The following is a 16772-nucleotide window of genomic DNA, read 5'->3' as shown; positions in this document are numbered from 1 at the left end:
ATGGGTGAGAAATGAAAGAATGGGTGAGAAATGAAAGAATGGGTGGGAAATATGGTAAAACGGGTGGGAAATTTGGAAAAATGGGTGGGAAAGGGTCTGAAAAATATGGAAAAGGGTTGGAGAGCAGGGGATGGAAAAGGGTCTGAAAATAGGGATGAAACGGTCAAAAAACTATGGAGAAATGGCCGAAAAATGTGTAAAAAAATGGCCAAAAATTGGGGAAAAATGGCCAAAAATTGGGAAAAAATGGCCAAAATGGTGAAAAAAAGGCAAAACTGTGGGAATTGGATGTGAATTTCCGCGTGCGCTCCCGTTGCAGGATGATCCCTGCGCCCAGCTCGTCGTTCTCACACGTGGCCCCTGGGCTGGGAAATGGGGCAAAACGGGCTGGGAACGGGAAAAATAGGGAAAAATGGCAGGAAATAGGGAAATTTGGCGGGAAAATAGGGAAAATTGGATGGAAATTGGGGGAAAAAGGGACGGAAGAGGTGATGGAGAAATGGGAGATAGGGATGAGAAAGGGAATGGAAAATAGGGAAAGAATGGCCAGAAACCATGGGAAAATTGCAGGAAAAGTGTCTAAAAAAGCAGGAGATAGGGATGAGAAAGGGTCTGAAAATATGGAATCAGTAGTCAAAAACCATGGAAAAATCGCCAAAAAAATGGGGAAAAAATGGGGGGGAAAATGGGAAAAATGGATGGAAAAGGATCTGGAAAAATGCGAAGTGGAGCTTGAGAAGGGTCTGAAAATAGGGATGAAACGCTCAAAAAACTATGGAGAAATGGCCGAAAAATGGGGAAAAAATGGCAAAAAATTGGATGGAAATTGTGAGAAAAAGGGATGGGAGAGGTGATGGAGAAATGGGAGATAGGGATGAGAAAGGGAATAGAAAATAGGGAAAGAATGGCCAGAAACCATGGAAAAATCACCAAAAAATGGGGAAAAATTGGCCAAAAAATGGGAAAAAACAGGCAAACCGTGTGAATTGGATGTGAATTTCCGCGTGCGCTCCCGTTGCAGGATGATCCCTGCGCCCAGCTCGTCGTTCTCGCTGTCGGACCTGGCGCCGGGCCGGCTCTACGAGCTGTGCGTGCTGGCCGTGTTCGCCGAGGCGCGCAGCTCCCTGCCGGCCTCGCGGCCCCTGGGCTGCTCGCGCTTCTCCACGCAGCGCCCAGCCCCGGCCCTGCCGCTCGCCGCAGCCGCAGTTCCTGGGCGGCACCATGATCATCGTCATCGGCGGCATCATCGTGGCCTCGGTGCTCGTGTTCATCTTCATCCTCCTGATGCGGTACAAGATCCACAACAACCAGCCCAAGGCCAAGGGCAAGTCCCACGTGTGCTCCCAGACCAACGGCGGCGCCGTGGGCAGGTCCAGCTCCTCCAAGCTGGAGCAGCTGGAAGGTTCCGGAACGGCGGCCAAGGGCAGGGACTGGGAGGGGGAGAAAGGGGAAGGGCTGGAGGGGGCGTCGTGATGGGGGCGGTGGGGCTGGGGAGGGGCAGGAGCCAGGCCTGGAGGTGCAGAGCGGATCCAGAACTGATCCAGAACTGAGCCTGGAGGTGCAGAGTGGATCCAGAACCAATCCTGGAGATCCAGAATTGATCCAGAACTGATCCTGGAGGTGCAGAGCGGATCCAGAACCCATCCAGGAGATCCAGAACCGAGCCTGGAGGTGCAGAGCAGATCCAGAACCCATCCAGGAGATCCAGAACCGATCCAGAACTGAGCCTGGAGGTGCAGAGCGGATCCAGAACCGATCCTGGAGATCCAGAACCCATCCAGGAGATCCAGAATTGATCCAGAACTGAGCATGGAGGTGCAGAGCGGATCCAGAACTGAGCCTGGAGATCCAGAACAGATCCAGAACCGATCCAGGAGATCCAGAATCGATCCAGAACTGAGCCTGGAGATCCAGACCTGAGCCTGGAGGTGCAGAGCGGATCCAGAACCCATCCAGGAGATCCAGAACCCATCCAGGAGCTCCAGAACCGATCCTGGATGTTCAGAACCTCTCCAGGAGATCCAGAACTGAGCCTGGAGGTGCAGAACTTCTCCAGGACATCCAGAACCGGTCCAGAACTGATCCTGGAGGTCCAGAACATCTCCAGGAGATCCAGAACCAATCCTGGAGGTCCAAAGCATCTTCAGGAGATCCAGAACCGATCCAGAACCTCTCCAGGAGATCCAGCATTGATCCTGGAAGTCCAGAATTGTCCCCAGAGCTCCAGAATGGCTCCAAGGACAGCTCTGGGAGGGTTTGGGTTGATCCAAGAGATCCAGAATCGATCCAGGAGATCCAGAACCGCTCCAAGCGTTCCAGAACGGCTCCAAGGGCACCTCTGGAGTGGCTGCCATTGCTCCAAGAGCTTCAGAACCTCTCAAAGAGATCCAGGACCCCTCCAAGAGCTCTGGAACTGCTCCAAGGGCACCTCTGGAGTCATTCCAGCCCCTCCAGAACCATCCAGAACCACTCACAGGACCCCTCTGGATCCCCTGCAGAAGCTCCAGAACCGCTCTGAGGACACCTCTGCATCCCCCCCAGGGCTTCTGGAATCATCCAGAACCTCCCGAGCTTCTCCAGAACCATCCAGAGCTTCTCCAGAACCGCGCCAAGGCCCCCAGAACCTCCAGAGCTTCTCCAGAACCGCTCCAAGGACCCTTCCGGGTCCCCTCCACAACCTCCAGAACTTCTCCAGAACCTCTCTGAGGACTTCTCCGGATCCCCTCCAGAACCTCCAGAACCACGCAAAGGCCTCCAGGACCATCCAGAACCTCCAGAACCACTCCAAGGCCACCTCTGGATCCCTTCTGGAACCTTCCAGAACCTCCAGAACCTCCGGATCCCTTCCAGAACCTTCCGGATCCCCTCCAGGACCTCCAGAACTGCTCCGAGAGCCCCCCTGGATCCCTTCCGGAACCATCCGGAACCTCCAGAACCTCCGGATCCCTTCCAGGACCCTCTGGAACCTTCCAGAACCTCCAGAACCTCCGGATCCCCTCCGGCAGCTCCAGAACGGCTCCGAGGGCCCCCCTGGATCCCTTCCGGAACCTTCCAGAACCTCCAGAACCTCCGGATCCTCTCCGGAACCTCCAGAACTGCTCCGAGGGCCCCCCTGGATCCCTTCCGGAACCTTCCGGAACCTCCAGGACCTCTGGATCCCTTCCGGAACCTTCCAGAACCTCCAGAACCTCTGGATCCCTTCCGGAACCTTCCAGACCCATCCAGAACCTCTGGATCCCTTCCGGAACCTTCCAGAACCTCCAGAACCTCTGGATCCCTTCCGGAACCTTCCAGACCCATCCAGAACCTCTGGATCCCTTCCGGAACCTTCCAGACCCGTCCGGAAGCTCCGGCAGCAGCAGCTGCAGCTCCAGGGGCTCCTCGGGGCTCCCGCTGCCATTTTAAGCTTCACCCTCGTCTATTTTTAAGCTCAGATGGTTTCAAAGATATTTTTTTAAAAATCCTTGTCCACGGACGCCCTTCGGGAATTTTCTTTGGGAATTTCGGATCCCCCGAGCCTGCCAATCCCAGAGGGGATTTTTGGTTTATTTTATTTTATTTTACTTAATTTAATTTAATTTTACTTTATTTTATTGCATTTTTTAAAGATTTAATTTAATTTAATTTTAATTTATTTTATTTTACTTAATTTAATTTAATTTTACTTTATTTTATTTTATTTTATTTTTAAAAATTTAATTTAGTTTTATTTTTTAAGATTTAATTTAACTTTATTTTATTTGTATTATTTATTTATTATTATTAACTTTATTTATCTTATTTATCTTACATTTATTTAACTTTATTTATTAACTTCATTTTATTTTAACTTTATTTATTTAATTTAACTTTATTTTATATTAATTTAAAAATTTATTTTTTTTAAATTTTATTTTATTATTTATTTTATTTTATTATTAAACTTAATTTTATTATTTTATTTTACTTTATTTTATATTTTATTTTATCTTATTTTCTATTTTATTTTATTTTATTTTACTTTATTTTATATTTTATTTTATTTTCTATTTTACTTTATTTTATATATTAACTTATTTTATTTTCCATTTTTTATTTAATTTTATCTTATATTAATTTTCTTTTCCCAGAATTTCTGGAGGACTTTCTGGGTTATTTATTGAATTGAATTTTCGAAACTTTTAATTTTTAAAGATTTTATTTATTTATTTATTTATTTATTTATTTATTTGGGGGGGTTTTTTTGAACATTTTTTTGGGGGAGATTTTTTTTGCTGGGCAATTTTTAAATCTTTTTTTTTTTCTTTTTAATTTTGTTGGAATTTTGGGGGGATTTTTTTCAAGGTTTTTTGGGAGTTTTTTGGGACTTTTTGGGTTTTTGTTTTTGTTTTCCCGGTGTTGGATCCGAGACTTTTTTTGGTAAAAAAAAAAAAAAGAAAAAAGAAAAAAAAAAAGACAAAAGAACAACAAAAAATAGGGAAAAAAAAAGGAAAAAAAGAAAATCCCGGGAATTTTTTTTGTTTCTGAATCCAGCTGGGAACCCCCTCAGGATCCTGGGATTCCCCAAAAACCAAAAGCAGAAAAAGCTGGAATTCTTCATCGCTCCGAGGATTTGTTATAAAAATTCTTAATTTCGCAATTCCGAGTGGAGTTTTTGGGGAATTTGGGGGGTTTGGGGTGGGGAATTCCGAGAGAGCCTTAAAAAAAATGGGAAAAATTGGGAATAAATGGGGGAAAATGGGGAATAAATGGGGGAAATTGGGTAAAATGGGGGCAAAATAGGGAAAAGTGGGGAAAAAATGGGGAAAATTGGGAAAACCAGAGGAAAAATCAGGAAATTGGGAAAATGGAGGAAAGATTGGGGGAAATTGGGAAAACTTGAGGGAAAATTGAGGAAAAATGGGGAAAATTGGGGAATAAATGGGGAAAATTGGGAAAAACGGAGGAAAAATAGGGGGAAATTGGGAAAAACCAGAGGAAAATGGGAGGAAAAAGGAGGGAATGGGCAAAAAAGAGAAAAAATGGGATTTGAGGAATTCTGGGAATGCTGGGGGAGAGAATCCAGTGAATTTTGGGGTAAATTCCTCAAATTCCTCCCAAAATTCCCCCAAAAATCAACACAAAGGCACCAAAACCTCAAATTCCGTTTATTGAAGTGACTGAAAATGGGAACTTTATGGGAAAACTCTGGAATTCCGGGATTTTTTCAGGATTTGGGAATTCAGGGGGGTCTCCCCAATGTCCAAACCCCCAAAATTTGGGATAAAAACCCCAAAAAATCAACACAAAGGCACCAAAACTCCTTCAAATTCTGTTTATTAAAGTAACAAAGAAACAACGGGAATTTTTTGGGGAGAAACTCTGGAATTCCAGGGTTTTTTCAGGATTTGGGAATTCCAGGGTTTCTCCCCAGTATCCAAACCCCCAAAATTTCCCAAATTTGGGATAAAAACCCCAAAATTCCCTAAAATAAAACCCAACACAAAACCACCAAAACTCCTTCAAATTCCATTTATTAAAGCGACAAAAAATAACAGGAATTTTTGGGGGAAAATGCTGAAATTTCAGGGTTTCACCCCAGTATCCAAACCCCCAAAATTTGGGATAAAACCCCCAAAATTCCCTTAAAATAAACCCAACACAAAACCACCAGAACTCCTTCCAAATTCCGTTTATTGAAACCCGAAGAGCGCAGGGGTTGGGGTTTTTTGGGGAGAAAGCGCTGAAATTCCGGGATTTTTTCAGGGTTTGGGAATTCCAGGGTTTCTCCCTGGTATCCAAACCCCCAAAATTTGGGATAAAAACCCCCAAATCCCCTAAAATAAACCCCAACACAAAACCACCAGAACTCCTTCCAAATTCCGTTTATTGAAACCCGAAGAGCGCAGGGGGTTGGGGTTTTTTGGGGGAAACGCTGAAATTCCGGGATTTTTTCAGCATTTGGGAATTCCAGGGTTTCTCCCCAGTATCCAAACCCCAAAATTTGGGATAAAAACCCCCAAAATCCCTAAAATAAACCCAACACAAAACTGCCAAAACTCCTTCCAAATTCTGTTTATTAAAGCGACAAAAAATAACGAATAATGGGAATTTTTGGGAGAGAAACGCTGAAATTCCAGGGTTTCACCCCAGTATCCAAACCCCCAAAATTTGGGATAAAAACCCCCAAATCCCCTAAAAAAAAACCCAACACAAAACCACCAGAACTCCTTCCAAATTCCGTTTATTGAAACCCGAAGAGCGCAGGGGATTTTTTGGGAGAGAAACGCTGAAATTCCAGGATTTCTCCCCAGTATCCAAACCCCCAAACCCCCAAAATTTGGGATAAAAACCCCAAAATTCCTTAAAATAAACCCAACACAAAACCACCAAAACTCCTTCAAACTCCGTTTATTAAAGCGACAAAAAACAACGGGAATTTTTGGGGGAAAATGCTGAAATTTCAGGATTTTTTCAGGATTTGGGAATTCCAGGGTTTCTCCCCGGTATCCAAAACCCCAAAATTTGGGATAAAACCCCCAAATTCCCTAAAATAAACCCAACACAAAACCACCAAAACTCCTTTGAAATTCCGTTTATTGAAACCCGAAAAGCGCAGGGGATTTTTTGGGAGAGAAATGCTGAAATTCCAGGGTTTCTCCCCAGTATCCAAACCTCCAAAATTTCCCAAATTTGGGATAAAAACCCCAAAATCCCCTAAAATAAACCCCAACACAAAACCACCAGAACTCCTTCCAAATTCCGTTTATTGAAACCCGAAGAGCGCAGGGGGTTGGGGTTTTTTGGGGGAAAATGCTGAAATTCCGGGATTTTTTCAGGATTTGGGAATTCCAGGGTTTCTCCCCAGTATCCAAACCCTCAAAATTTGGGATAAAAACCCCAAAATCCCCTAAAAAAAAACCCAACACAAAACCACCAAAACTCCTTCAAATTCCATTTATTAAAGCAACGAAAAAATCGGGAATTTTTGGGAGAGAAACGCTGAAATTCCAGGGTTTCTCCCCAGTATCCAAACCCCCAAAATTTGGGATAAAAACCCCCAAAATTCCCTTAAAATAAACCCAACACAAAACCACCAAAACTCCTTCAAATTCCGTTTATTGAAACCTGAAGAGCGCAGGGGGTTGGGGTTTTCTGGGGGGAAACGCTGAAATTCCCGGATTTTTCCTGGCGATTCCCGGATTTCCTGGCGATTCCCGGATTTCCCGGCAATTCCCAGATTTTCCAGGTAATTCCCGGATTTCCAGGCTCACCTGAGCAGGTGGAAGGTGAGCCAGTACATGAAGAGCGGCTGCGCGGCGGCGATGGCCATGGTCAGGTACATGCGCAGCTGATTCTTGGCTCCGCGCACCAAAACCCCCTCGGCCGCCGCCTCCGACAGCAGCTTCAGCCTCAGCGTCCGGATCTGGGGAGAAATCCGGGAAATTTGGGAAAAAATTGGGATTTAGAACAAAAATAAACTGAAAAAACCACCAAAATCCCCCCAAAAATCCCATTGAAATTGCATTTTAAACACCCAAAATCGGCCCCAAAACCCCCTCGGCCGCCGCCTCCGACAGCAGCTTCAGCCGCAGCGTCCGGATCTGGGGAGAAATCACCCGAATTTGGGAAAAATTGGGATTTAGAACAAAAAAACCCACAAAAATTCCTCCCAAAAATCCCATTGAAACTGCATTTAAAACCCCCAAAATCGGCACCAAAATCCCCTCGGCTGCCACACCCAGAGCAGCTTCAGCCTCAGTGTCCGGATCTGGGGAGAAATCCAGGAAATTTGGGAAAATTGGGATTTAGAACAAAAAAACAAGCTAAAATCCCCCCAAAAATGCCACTAAAACTGCATTTAAAACACCCAAAATCGGCCCCAAAACCTCCATGGTGGAGGGATCCAAGAGCAGCTTCAGCCTCAGTGTCTGGATCTGGGGTGAAATCCGGGAAATTTGGGAAAAAGTGGGATTTAGAACAAAAATAAACTGAAAAAAACACCAAAATTCCCCCCAAAAATCCCATTAAAATTGCATTTTAAACACCCAAAATCAGCCCCAAAACCCCCTCGGCCGCCGCCTCCGACAGCAGCTTCAGCCTCAGAGTCTGGATCTGGGGAGAAATCCGGGAAATTTGGGAAAAATTGGGATTTAGAACAAAAAAAGGGCGAAATTTCCCCCAAAAATCCCATTAAAATTGCATTAAAAACCCCCAAAATCAGCCCCAAAACCCCCATGGTGGAGGGATCCGAGAGCAGCTTCAGCTGCAGTGTCCGGATCTGGGGAGAAATCCGGGAAATTTGGGATTTAGAACCAAAAAAAAAGCCAAAAAAAGGCCAAAAATCCCATTGAAATTGCATTTAAAACCCCCAAAATCAGCCCCAAAATCCCCTCAGCTGCCACACCCAGAGCAGCTTCAGCCGCAGCGTCCGGATCTGGGGAGAAATCCGGGAAATTTGGGAAAATTGGGATTTAGAACAAAAAAAAACCCAAAAAAAACCCCCAAAAAACCCAAAAACCCCCCCCCCCCAAAAAAAAAAAAAACCCAAAAAAACCCAAAAAAAACCCAAAAAACCCCAAAAAACCCCAAAAAGCCCCAAAAGCCCCGAAAGGCCCCAGACTCACCATGAAGACAAAGATGCTCAAACAGCACCAGGTCAAGGCCACGTAGTACCCGACCCTGCCCAGGAGCAGCCCGGCCACGAGCCCCACGATCATCCTGGAGAAATGGGGGGTGAACCCCAAAAATGGGGGGTTTAAACCCAAAAATGGGGATTGTAACCCCAAAAATGGGGATTTTAACCCCAAAATTGGGGAGTTTAACCCCAAAAATGGGGAGTTGAACCAAAAATGGGGAGTTTAGCCCCAAAATTGGGGATTGTAACCCCAAAAAATGGGGATTTTAACCCAAAAAAATGGGGATTGTAACCCAAAAAATGGGGATTTTAGCCCCAAAATTGGGGATTTTAGCCCAAAATTGGGGATTTTAACCCCAAAATTGGGGATTTTAGCCCCAAATTGGGGATTTTAACCCCAAAATTGGGGATTTTAGCCCCAAAATTGGGGATTTTAGCCCAAAATGGGGGGTTTAATCCCAAAAATTGGGGGATTTTAACCCAAAAATTGGGAGATTTTAACCCAGAAATTGGGAGATTTTAACCCCAAAATTGGGGGATTTTAACCCCAAAATTGGGGGGATTTTAAACCAAAATTTGGGATTTTAACCCCAAAATTGGGGATTTTAACCAAAATGGGGGGTTTAATCCCAAAAATTGGGGGATTTTAACCCCAAAATTGGGGGGTTTAACCCCAAAATTGGGGGGATTTTAAACCAAAATTTGGGATTTTAACCCCAAAATTGGGGATTTTAGCCCAAAATGGGGGGTTTAATCCCAAAAATTGGGGGATTTTAACCCCAAAATTGGGGGGTTTAACCCCAAAAATTGGGGATTTTAACCCAAAATTGGGGACTTTAACCCAAAATTGGGGGGGTTGATACCAAAACTGGGGATTTTAACCCAAAATTGGGGTTTTTAACTCCAAAATTGAGGATTTTAACCCAAAACTCTGAGTAAAAACCCCAAATTTTGGGGATTTTGTGGAATTTTTGGGGTGTTTTGAGCGGGATTTTGAGGGAATTTGTGGTGATTTTGGGGTAAAACCACCGAATTTGGGGATTTTGGGGATTATTTTGAATTTTGGGGGATTGGGAGAGAACTTTGGGGGGGAATTTGGGCGTTTTGAGCGGGATTTTGGGGGAATTTGTGGTGATTTTGGGGTAAAACCACCAAATTTGGGGATTTTGGGAATTATTTTGAATTTTGGGGGATTGGGAGTGGACTTTGAGTGGGAATTGGGGCGTTTTGAGCGGGATTTTGGGGGAATTTGTGGCGATTTTGGGGGAATTTGTGGCAATTTTGGGGCATTTCGAGGACTTTTTTTGAGATTTTGGGGTAAAAACCCCAAATTTGGGGGATTTTGGGGATTATTTCGAATTTTGGGGGATTGGGAGAGGACTTTGGGGGGGAATTGGGGCGTTTTGAGCAGGATTTTGAGGGAATTTGTGGGAATTTTGGGGCAACTCCTGGCGATTTTGGGGCATTTCAAGGGGGTTTTTGGAATCTGTTGGGGATTTTTGGGGTAAAAAATGGGGATTTTGGCTCACCCCACGTATTTGTAGCCAGCAAAGGCCAGGAGGTCGATGGGGGTGAGGTCGGTGCTGACGGTGACCAAGTAAAGGCTCAGGAGAACGCTCAGCACCTCCAGCAGCAGCCAGGCCAGCGCCGAGCTCGCCACCAGCCCCAGGCTGTCCGGGGAAAATCTGGGGATTTAACACCAAAAAAATTGAGGGGTTTGGGTGGGGAAAAATTGGGGGAAAATTGGGTGAAAATCGGGGAAAAATCGGGTGAAAAACGGGGAAAAAACTGAGAAAAAATTGAATTTTTTGGCATTTTTTTAGGATTTTTGTTTCGTTTTTTGGGGATTTTTGGAGGGGTTTATTTGGGTTTTTTTGAGGGTTTTTATTTGGGTTTTTTGAGGTGTTTTGGGGGATTTATTGGAGGTTTTTTGGCTCAGGAGAACGCTCAGCACCTCCAGCAGCAGCCAGGCCAGCGCCGAGCTCGCCACCAGCCCCAGGCTGTCCGGGGAAAATCTGGGGATTTAACACCAAAAAAATGAGGGGTTTGGGTGGGGAAAAATTGGGGAAAAATTGGGGGAAAATTGGGTGAAAATCGGGGAAAAATCGGGGAAAAATCGGGTGAAAAACGGGGAAGAAACGGGGAAAAAACGGGGAAAAAATTGAATTTTTTGGCATTTTTTTAGGGTTTTTGTTTCGTTTTTTGGGGATTTTTGGAGGGGTTTTGGGGGGATTTTTTGGGTTTTTTTGAGGGGTTTATTTGGGTTTTTTTGAGTTTTTTTGGGGGATTTATTGGAGGTTTTTTGGCTCAGGAGAACGCTCAGCACCTCCAGCAGCAGCCAGGCCAGCGCCGAGCTCGCCACCAGCCCCAGGCTGTCCGGGGAAAATCTGGGGATTTAACCCAAAAAAATGAGGGGTTTGGGTGGGGAAAAGTTGGGGAAAAATTGGGGGAAAATTGGAAAAAAATCGGGGAAAAATCGGGTGAAAAACGGGGAAAAAACGGAGAAAAAACGATGAAAAAATTGGATTTTTTGGCATTTTTTTAGGGTTTTTGTTTCATTTTTGGGGGATTTTTGGAAGGGTTTATTTGGGTTTTTTTGAGGGGAGGTTTGGGGGTTTTTGGGGTTTTTTTGGGATTTTTTGGCTCAGCACCGAGCTCACCACCAGCCCCAGGCTGTCCGGGGAAAATCTGGGGATTTAACACCAAAAAAATGAGGGGTTTGGGTGGGGAAACGTTGGGGAAAAATTGGGAAAAAATTGGGAAAAAATCGGGGAAAAATCGGGTGAAAAACGGGGAAAAAACGGAGAAAAAATTGGATTTTTTTGGATTTTTTTAGGGTTTTTGTTTCGTTTTTTTGGGGATTTTTGGAGGGGTTTTGGGGGGATTTTTGGGGGTTTTTTTGAGGGGTTTATTTGGGTTTTTTTGAGGGGAGGTTTGGGGGTTTTTGGGGTTTTTTTGGGATTTTTTGGCTCAGCACCGAGCTCGCCACCAGCCCCAGGCTGTCCGGGGAAAATCTGGGGATTTAACACCAAAAAAAATGAGGGGTTTGGGTGGGGAAACGTTGGGGGAAAATTGGGGAAAAGTTGGAAAAAAATCGGGGGAAAAATCGGGTGAAAAACGGGGAAAAAACGGGGAAAAAAACGGGGAAAAAACGGGGAAAAAACGGAGAAAAAATTGAATTTTTTGGCATTTTTTTAGGATTTTTGTTTCGTTTTTTGGGGATTTTTGGAAGGGTTTATTTGGGTTTTTTTGAGGGGAGGTTTGGGGGTTTTTGGGGTTTTTTTGGGATTTTTTGGCTCAGCACCGAGCTCGCCACCAGCCCCAGGCTGTCTGGAGAAAACCTGGAAATTTAACCCAAAAAATTGAGGGGTTTGGGTGGGGAAAAATTGGGGGAAAAATTGGGAAAAAATTGGGCGAAAACTGTGGGGAAAATTGGGGGAAAAATGTGGGAGAAATTGGGGGAAATTAAGGGGAAATTAAGGGGAAACTGGGGGAAAATTCCGGAAAATTGAGGAAAAAATTGGGGAAATCTTGGGGGAAAACTGGGAGAAAATGGGAGGAAATTTGGGGAAAAATTGGGGAAAAATTGGGGAAAAAATTGGGGAAAAATTGGGGAAAAAAATGGGATTTCTGGGGGAAAAAAGGGATTTTTAGGTAAAAAAAAGGGATTTTTAGGTAAAAAAAGGGATTTTTAGGTAAAAAAAGGGATTTTTAGGTAAAAAAAGGGATTTTTAGGTAAAAAAAAGGGATTTTTAGGTAAAAAAAGGATTTTTAGGTAAAAAAAGGGATTTTTAGGTAAAAAAAAAGGGATTTTTGTACCTGTTTTGGGTGCCCAAAGCGAGGCCGGCGAGGAGGATGTAGGTGAGGAAGGCCATGGCTGTGAGCAAGAAAATTGGGAATTTTGGGGAGATTTTGGGGGAATTTTGGGGAATTTGGGGGATTTCAAGGGATTTGGAAGAAAATTCAGGAGAATTTGGGGGTTTTGGGTGGAGATTTTGAGGGATTTGGGGAGAATTTCAGGAATTTTGGAGGAAATTTTGGGGGATTTTTGAGAATTTTGGGAGGGTTTGGGCTCCTGAGAATTTTGGGGATCCCTGGGAGGGTTTGGGGGGTGCCAGGGTGGATTTGGGGGGGTCCAAAGATGAATTTTGGGGGTTTTGGGGGGTCCCAGGGGGGTTTTTAGGGTCCCGATCTGGATTTTGGGGGTCCTGAGCTGGATTCTGGGGGTTCCCATGGGGATTTTTGGGGGTCCTGATCTGGATTTTGGGGTTCCCAGGGGGGTTTTGGGGGGTCCTGATCTGGATTTTGGGGTTCCCGGGGGGGTTTTGGGGGTCCCGATCTGGATTTTGGGGTCCCAGGGGGGTCCCGATCTGGATTTTGGGGTTTTTGGGGCTCCCGATCTGGATTTTGGGGTCCCGGGGATTTTTGGGGGTCCCGATCTGGATTTTGGGGTTCCCAGGGGTTCTGATCTGGATTTTGGGGTTCCCGGGGGGGGTTTTGGGGGTCCTGAGCTGGATTTTGGGTTTTTTGGGGGTCCCGATCTGGATTTTGGGGTCCCAGGGGGGTTTTTGGGGGTCCTGAGCTGGATTTTGGGGTCCCCGGGGGTTTTTGGGGGTCCTGATCTGGATTTTGGCGTTCCTGGGGGTTCCTGATCTGTATTTTGGGGTTCCCAGGGGGGGTTTTGGGGGTCCCGATCTGTATTTTGGGGTTCCCAGGGGGTCCTGATCTGTATTTTGGGGTTCCCATGGGGTCCCGATCTGTATTTTGGGGTCCCCGGGGGTTTTTGGGGTCCCTACCCGGGATGTAGAGGTCGGGGGCGTTGACATCGAAGCGCGGAGCCACCGGGGTGTCCTGCTGGTACCGCACCTGCCAGTCCTGGGGCCAGGGGTCAGCCAGCCCAAACACCCCAAAATGAGCCAAAATACCCCAAAAACGAGCCAAAATACCCCAAAAACGAGCCAAAATACCCCAAAACCGAGCCAAAATACCCCAAAAACGAGCCAAAATACCCCAAAAACGAGCCCAAATACCCCAAAAACGAGCCAAAATACCCCAAAAACGAGCCAAAACACCCCAAAAACGAGCCAAAATACCCCAAAAACGAGCCAAAATACCCCAAAAACACCACCCAAGCCCACCCCACATCCCAAAAAACACAAATATCCCAAAAACGAGCCAAAATACCCCAAAAACGAGCCCAAATACCCCAAAACCGAGCCAAAATACCCCAAAACCGAGCCCAAATACCCCAAAACCGAGCCAAAATACCCCGAAAACGAGCCCAAATACCCCAAAAACCACCCCAAACACCCCAAAAACCACCCCAAACACCCCAAAAACAAGCCAAAATACCCCAAAAACACCACCCAGGCCCACCCCAAATCCCAAAAACCACAAATATCCCAAAAAACGAGCCAAAATACCCCAAAAACCACCCCAAATACCCCGAAAATGAGCCAAAATACCCCAAAAACTCACCCCAAACACCCCAAAACCCACTCCAAAATACCCCCAAAAAACCACCCCAAATGTCCCAAAACCCACTCAAAATACATCCAAAACGCACCCAAATATTCCCAAAACCACAGAAAATACCCCAAAAATACCCCAAAAAACAACCCAAATACCCCAAAACCATCCCAAGTACCCCAAACCCTCCCAAGTACCCGAAACCACCCCAAATACCCCCAAACCACCCCAAATACCCCCAAACCACCCCAAATACCCCCAAAAAACAACCCAAATACCCCCAAATCACCCTGAACACCCCAAAACCCGTCCAAAACAGCCCAAAATTTCATCAGAACCTTTCCCAATCCATCCCAGTAACCCCAAACCCTCTCCCAGTCCCTCCAAAAATCCCAGTACACCCCAAAATTCCCTCCCAGTGCCCCCCAACCCCATCCCAGTAACCCCTGACCCCCTCCCAGTGCCCCCAAACCCCGTCCCAGTCCTCCCAGTCTCCATCCCAGTCACTCCCAGTGCCCCCAATCCCCATCCCAGTCCCTCCCAGTCCCTCCCAGTCCCCCCAAACCCCGTCCCAACCCCGTCCCAGTCCCTCCCAGTGCCCCCAAACCTCATCCCAGTAACCCCTGACCCCCTCCCAGTCCCTCCCAGTGTCCCCCAACCCCATCCCAGTAACCCCTGACCCCCTCCCAGTGCCCCCAAACCCTGTCCCAGTCCCCCCAACCCCATCCCAGTCCCTCCCAGTCCCTCCCAGAGCCCCCAAACCTCATCCCAGTAACCCCTGACCCCATCCCAGTCCCTCCCAGTAACCCCTGACCCCATCCCAGTCCCTCCCAGTGCCTCCCAGTGCCCCCAAACCTCATCCCAGTAACCCCTGACCCCATCCCAGTAACCCCTGACCCCCTCCCAGTCCCTCCCAGTGCCCCCCAACCCCATCCCAGTAACCCCTGACCCCATCCCAGTCCCCCCAATCCCCCTCCCAGTCCCTCCCAGTCCCTCCCAGTCCCTCCCAGTGCCCCCAAACCCCCTCCCAGTCCCTCCCAGTCCCCCCAATCCCCATCCCAGTCTCTTCCAGTGCTCCCAGTACCTGGTGGCCGAAGGGGAAGACGAGCAGCCGCAGTTTCCTGCCCACGTACACGGTGTCCACAGCAAAGTAATACTTGAGGCGGCTCACGGGCACCCAGCGGCCCAGCTGGGGGACAATTCCCACTCACACCACGTCTTAACATTGTCCCAGCTTTTTCCCATTTTTCTCCCCGTTTTTTCCTGATTTTTTTCCTATTTTCCCCCATTTTTTCCCTTTTTTTTTTCTGATTTTTTCCTAATTTTTCCCCATTTTTTCCCAATTTTTCCCTATCTTTTCTCTATTTCCCCCCACTTTTTTCCCAGTTTTTTATGATTTTCCCCCATTTTTTCTGATTTTGCCCCATTTTCTCTGATTTTTTTCCCTATTTTTACCCATTTCCCCAGTTTTTCTGATTTTTTCCCCTATTTTTCCCAGTTTTTTCTCAGTTTTTCCCCATCCTCACCCCATTTTTCCCCATTTCCCCCTTTTTTCCCCAGTTACCTCATTTTTTCCCCCAGTTTCCACCCCATTTCCCCCTGCTTTTTACACATTATTTCCCCACATTTTTTCCCCATTTCCCCCCTTTTTTCCCCCATTATTTCTCCCCTATTTTCCCTTGGGTTTTCCCCATTCCCCCCCCCCGTTTTTCCCCATTATTTTTCCCCTATTTTCCCGTGGTTTTCCCACGGTTTTTTCATCGTTTTTCCCCCATTTCCCCTGGTTTTTCCCGTTATTTGGCAGTCCCAAGATGAATCTGGGGTATCCCAATGGAAGTTTTGGGAGTCCTAGGAAATTTTGCGGGATTCCTCTCCCGTTTTTCCCCCCCGTTTCCCCCCGGTTTTCCCCCGTTATTTCCCATTTTCCCCGTTATTTCCCGTTCTCCCCTCACTCACGTTCCCCTCCACATGCGAGGCCAGGCTGCTCCCGTAGGCCGCGGCCAGCGAGCTCACGGGCTCGGCCAGGAACGCCCCGGGCGGCCCGAACGGTGCCGAGGATGATGAAGATGACGAGGCCGACGAGGCCGAAGGCGGCGGCGGAGCCCCGAACCCGCGGCCCGGTGAAGCCCCGGTAGCGCTCGTGTCCTCGAACAGCGGCCGCGGATCGGCCAAGCGAGCGGGCCCGCGGCGTTTTGGGGCTAAAAAGCAAGGGAAAGGTGAAATTCAGGGGGTTTAGGGGGTTTAAAACCCGAATTTCCCTCACGGAACTCACGGGGAGCGGCGGGGTCCATGGCGGCGGCGGCGCTTCCGGGTTCGGCGTTACCGGGGGTCACGTGGGTGAAATGAGAGGTTGTGATTGGCAGGGAGGCCGGAAGTCGTGCCCGGAGTTAAGATGGCGGCGTTGCCAAGAGTTAAAAGATGGCGGCCGCGGCGTTCTTGTTGTTTCCATGGCAACGGGGCTACAGCGCGCTCGTGACGGCTCGGAGTGACCCCATAATGTCCCCAGGGGTGTCGCCAATGCTGCTGGGGCTGCGGGAGCGTCACGGGCTCCGGTAAGGTCAATTACGGCGGTACTTCCGTGTTCGACACCGGGAATCACGTGGGGAAGTCGAGAGGTTGTGATTGGCTGAGGGGCCGGAAGTGGTTGGCAGGAAGAGGAGCTCGTGCCCGGAGTTAAGATGGCGGCCGTGCCACGCTGGGGTTGTCA

At 47.3% G+C, this 16772-nt stretch overlaps 2 protein-coding genes across 12 annotated transcripts; one reads left to right on the top strand and one right to left on the bottom strand.

Annotated features, from left to right (window-relative positions):
- Positions 1 to 1514: 1514 nt before the first annotated feature.
- On the top strand, positions 1515 to 3803 carry LOC143696526 (uncharacterized). Of its 6 annotated transcripts, none has more exons than XM_077193027.1 (4): positions 1515 to 1671; positions 1734 to 3048; positions 3209 to 3287; positions 3328 to 3803. In XM_077193027.1, exons 2-4 carry the CDS (start codon positions 1998 to 2000, stop codon positions 3566 to 3568), a joined length of 1371 nt encoding a protein of 456 aa, XP_077049142.1. In that variant the 5' UTR covers positions 1515 to 1671; positions 1734 to 1997; the 3' UTR covers positions 3569 to 3803. The 6 variants fall into 6 exon arrangements, with proteins under 6 accessions (XP_077049142.1, XP_077049141.1, XP_077049143.1 ...); XM_077193026.1 differs by having other exon boundaries at positions 1515 to 1733; positions 1765 to 3048; XM_077193028.1 differs by having other exon boundaries at positions 1515 to 2874; positions 2986 to 3048.
- A 3263-nt stretch (positions 3804 to 7066) lies between these two features.
- On the bottom strand, positions 7067 to 16493 carry YIF1B (Yip1 interacting factor homolog B, membrane trafficking protein). 6 transcript variants are annotated; one of them, XM_077193035.1, is made up of 8 exons: positions 16338 to 16483; positions 16022 to 16263; positions 15150 to 15254; positions 13393 to 13471; positions 12416 to 12473; positions 10126 to 10281; positions 8586 to 8679; positions 7067 to 7384 (listed from the first exon to the last, which is right to left on the bottom strand). In XM_077193035.1, the coding sequence occupies exons 1-8, from the start codon at positions 16354 to 16356 to the stop codon at positions 7229 to 7231; spliced, it is 909 nt and encodes a 302-aa protein (XP_077049150.1). In that variant the 5' UTR covers positions 16357 to 16483; the 3' UTR covers positions 7067 to 7228. The 6 variants fall into 6 exon arrangements, with proteins under 6 accessions (XP_077049150.1, XP_077049156.1, XP_077049152.1 ...); XM_077193037.1 differs by lacking the exon at positions 7067 to 7384 and adding an exon at positions 7468 to 7562; XM_077193039.1 differs by lacking the exon at positions 7067 to 7384 and adding an exon at positions 7969 to 8073.
- Between the last annotated feature and the right edge of the window lie 279 nt (positions 16494 to 16772).

Source organism: Agelaius phoeniceus, chromosome 36 (genome assembly GCF_051311805.1).
Source record: "Agelaius phoeniceus isolate bAgePho1 chromosome 36, bAgePho1.hap1, whole genome shotgun sequence".
NCBI lineage: Eukaryota > Metazoa > Chordata > Aves > Passeriformes > Icteridae > Agelaius > Agelaius phoeniceus.
This window is presented reverse-complemented; position numbering and strand designations above follow the sequence as displayed.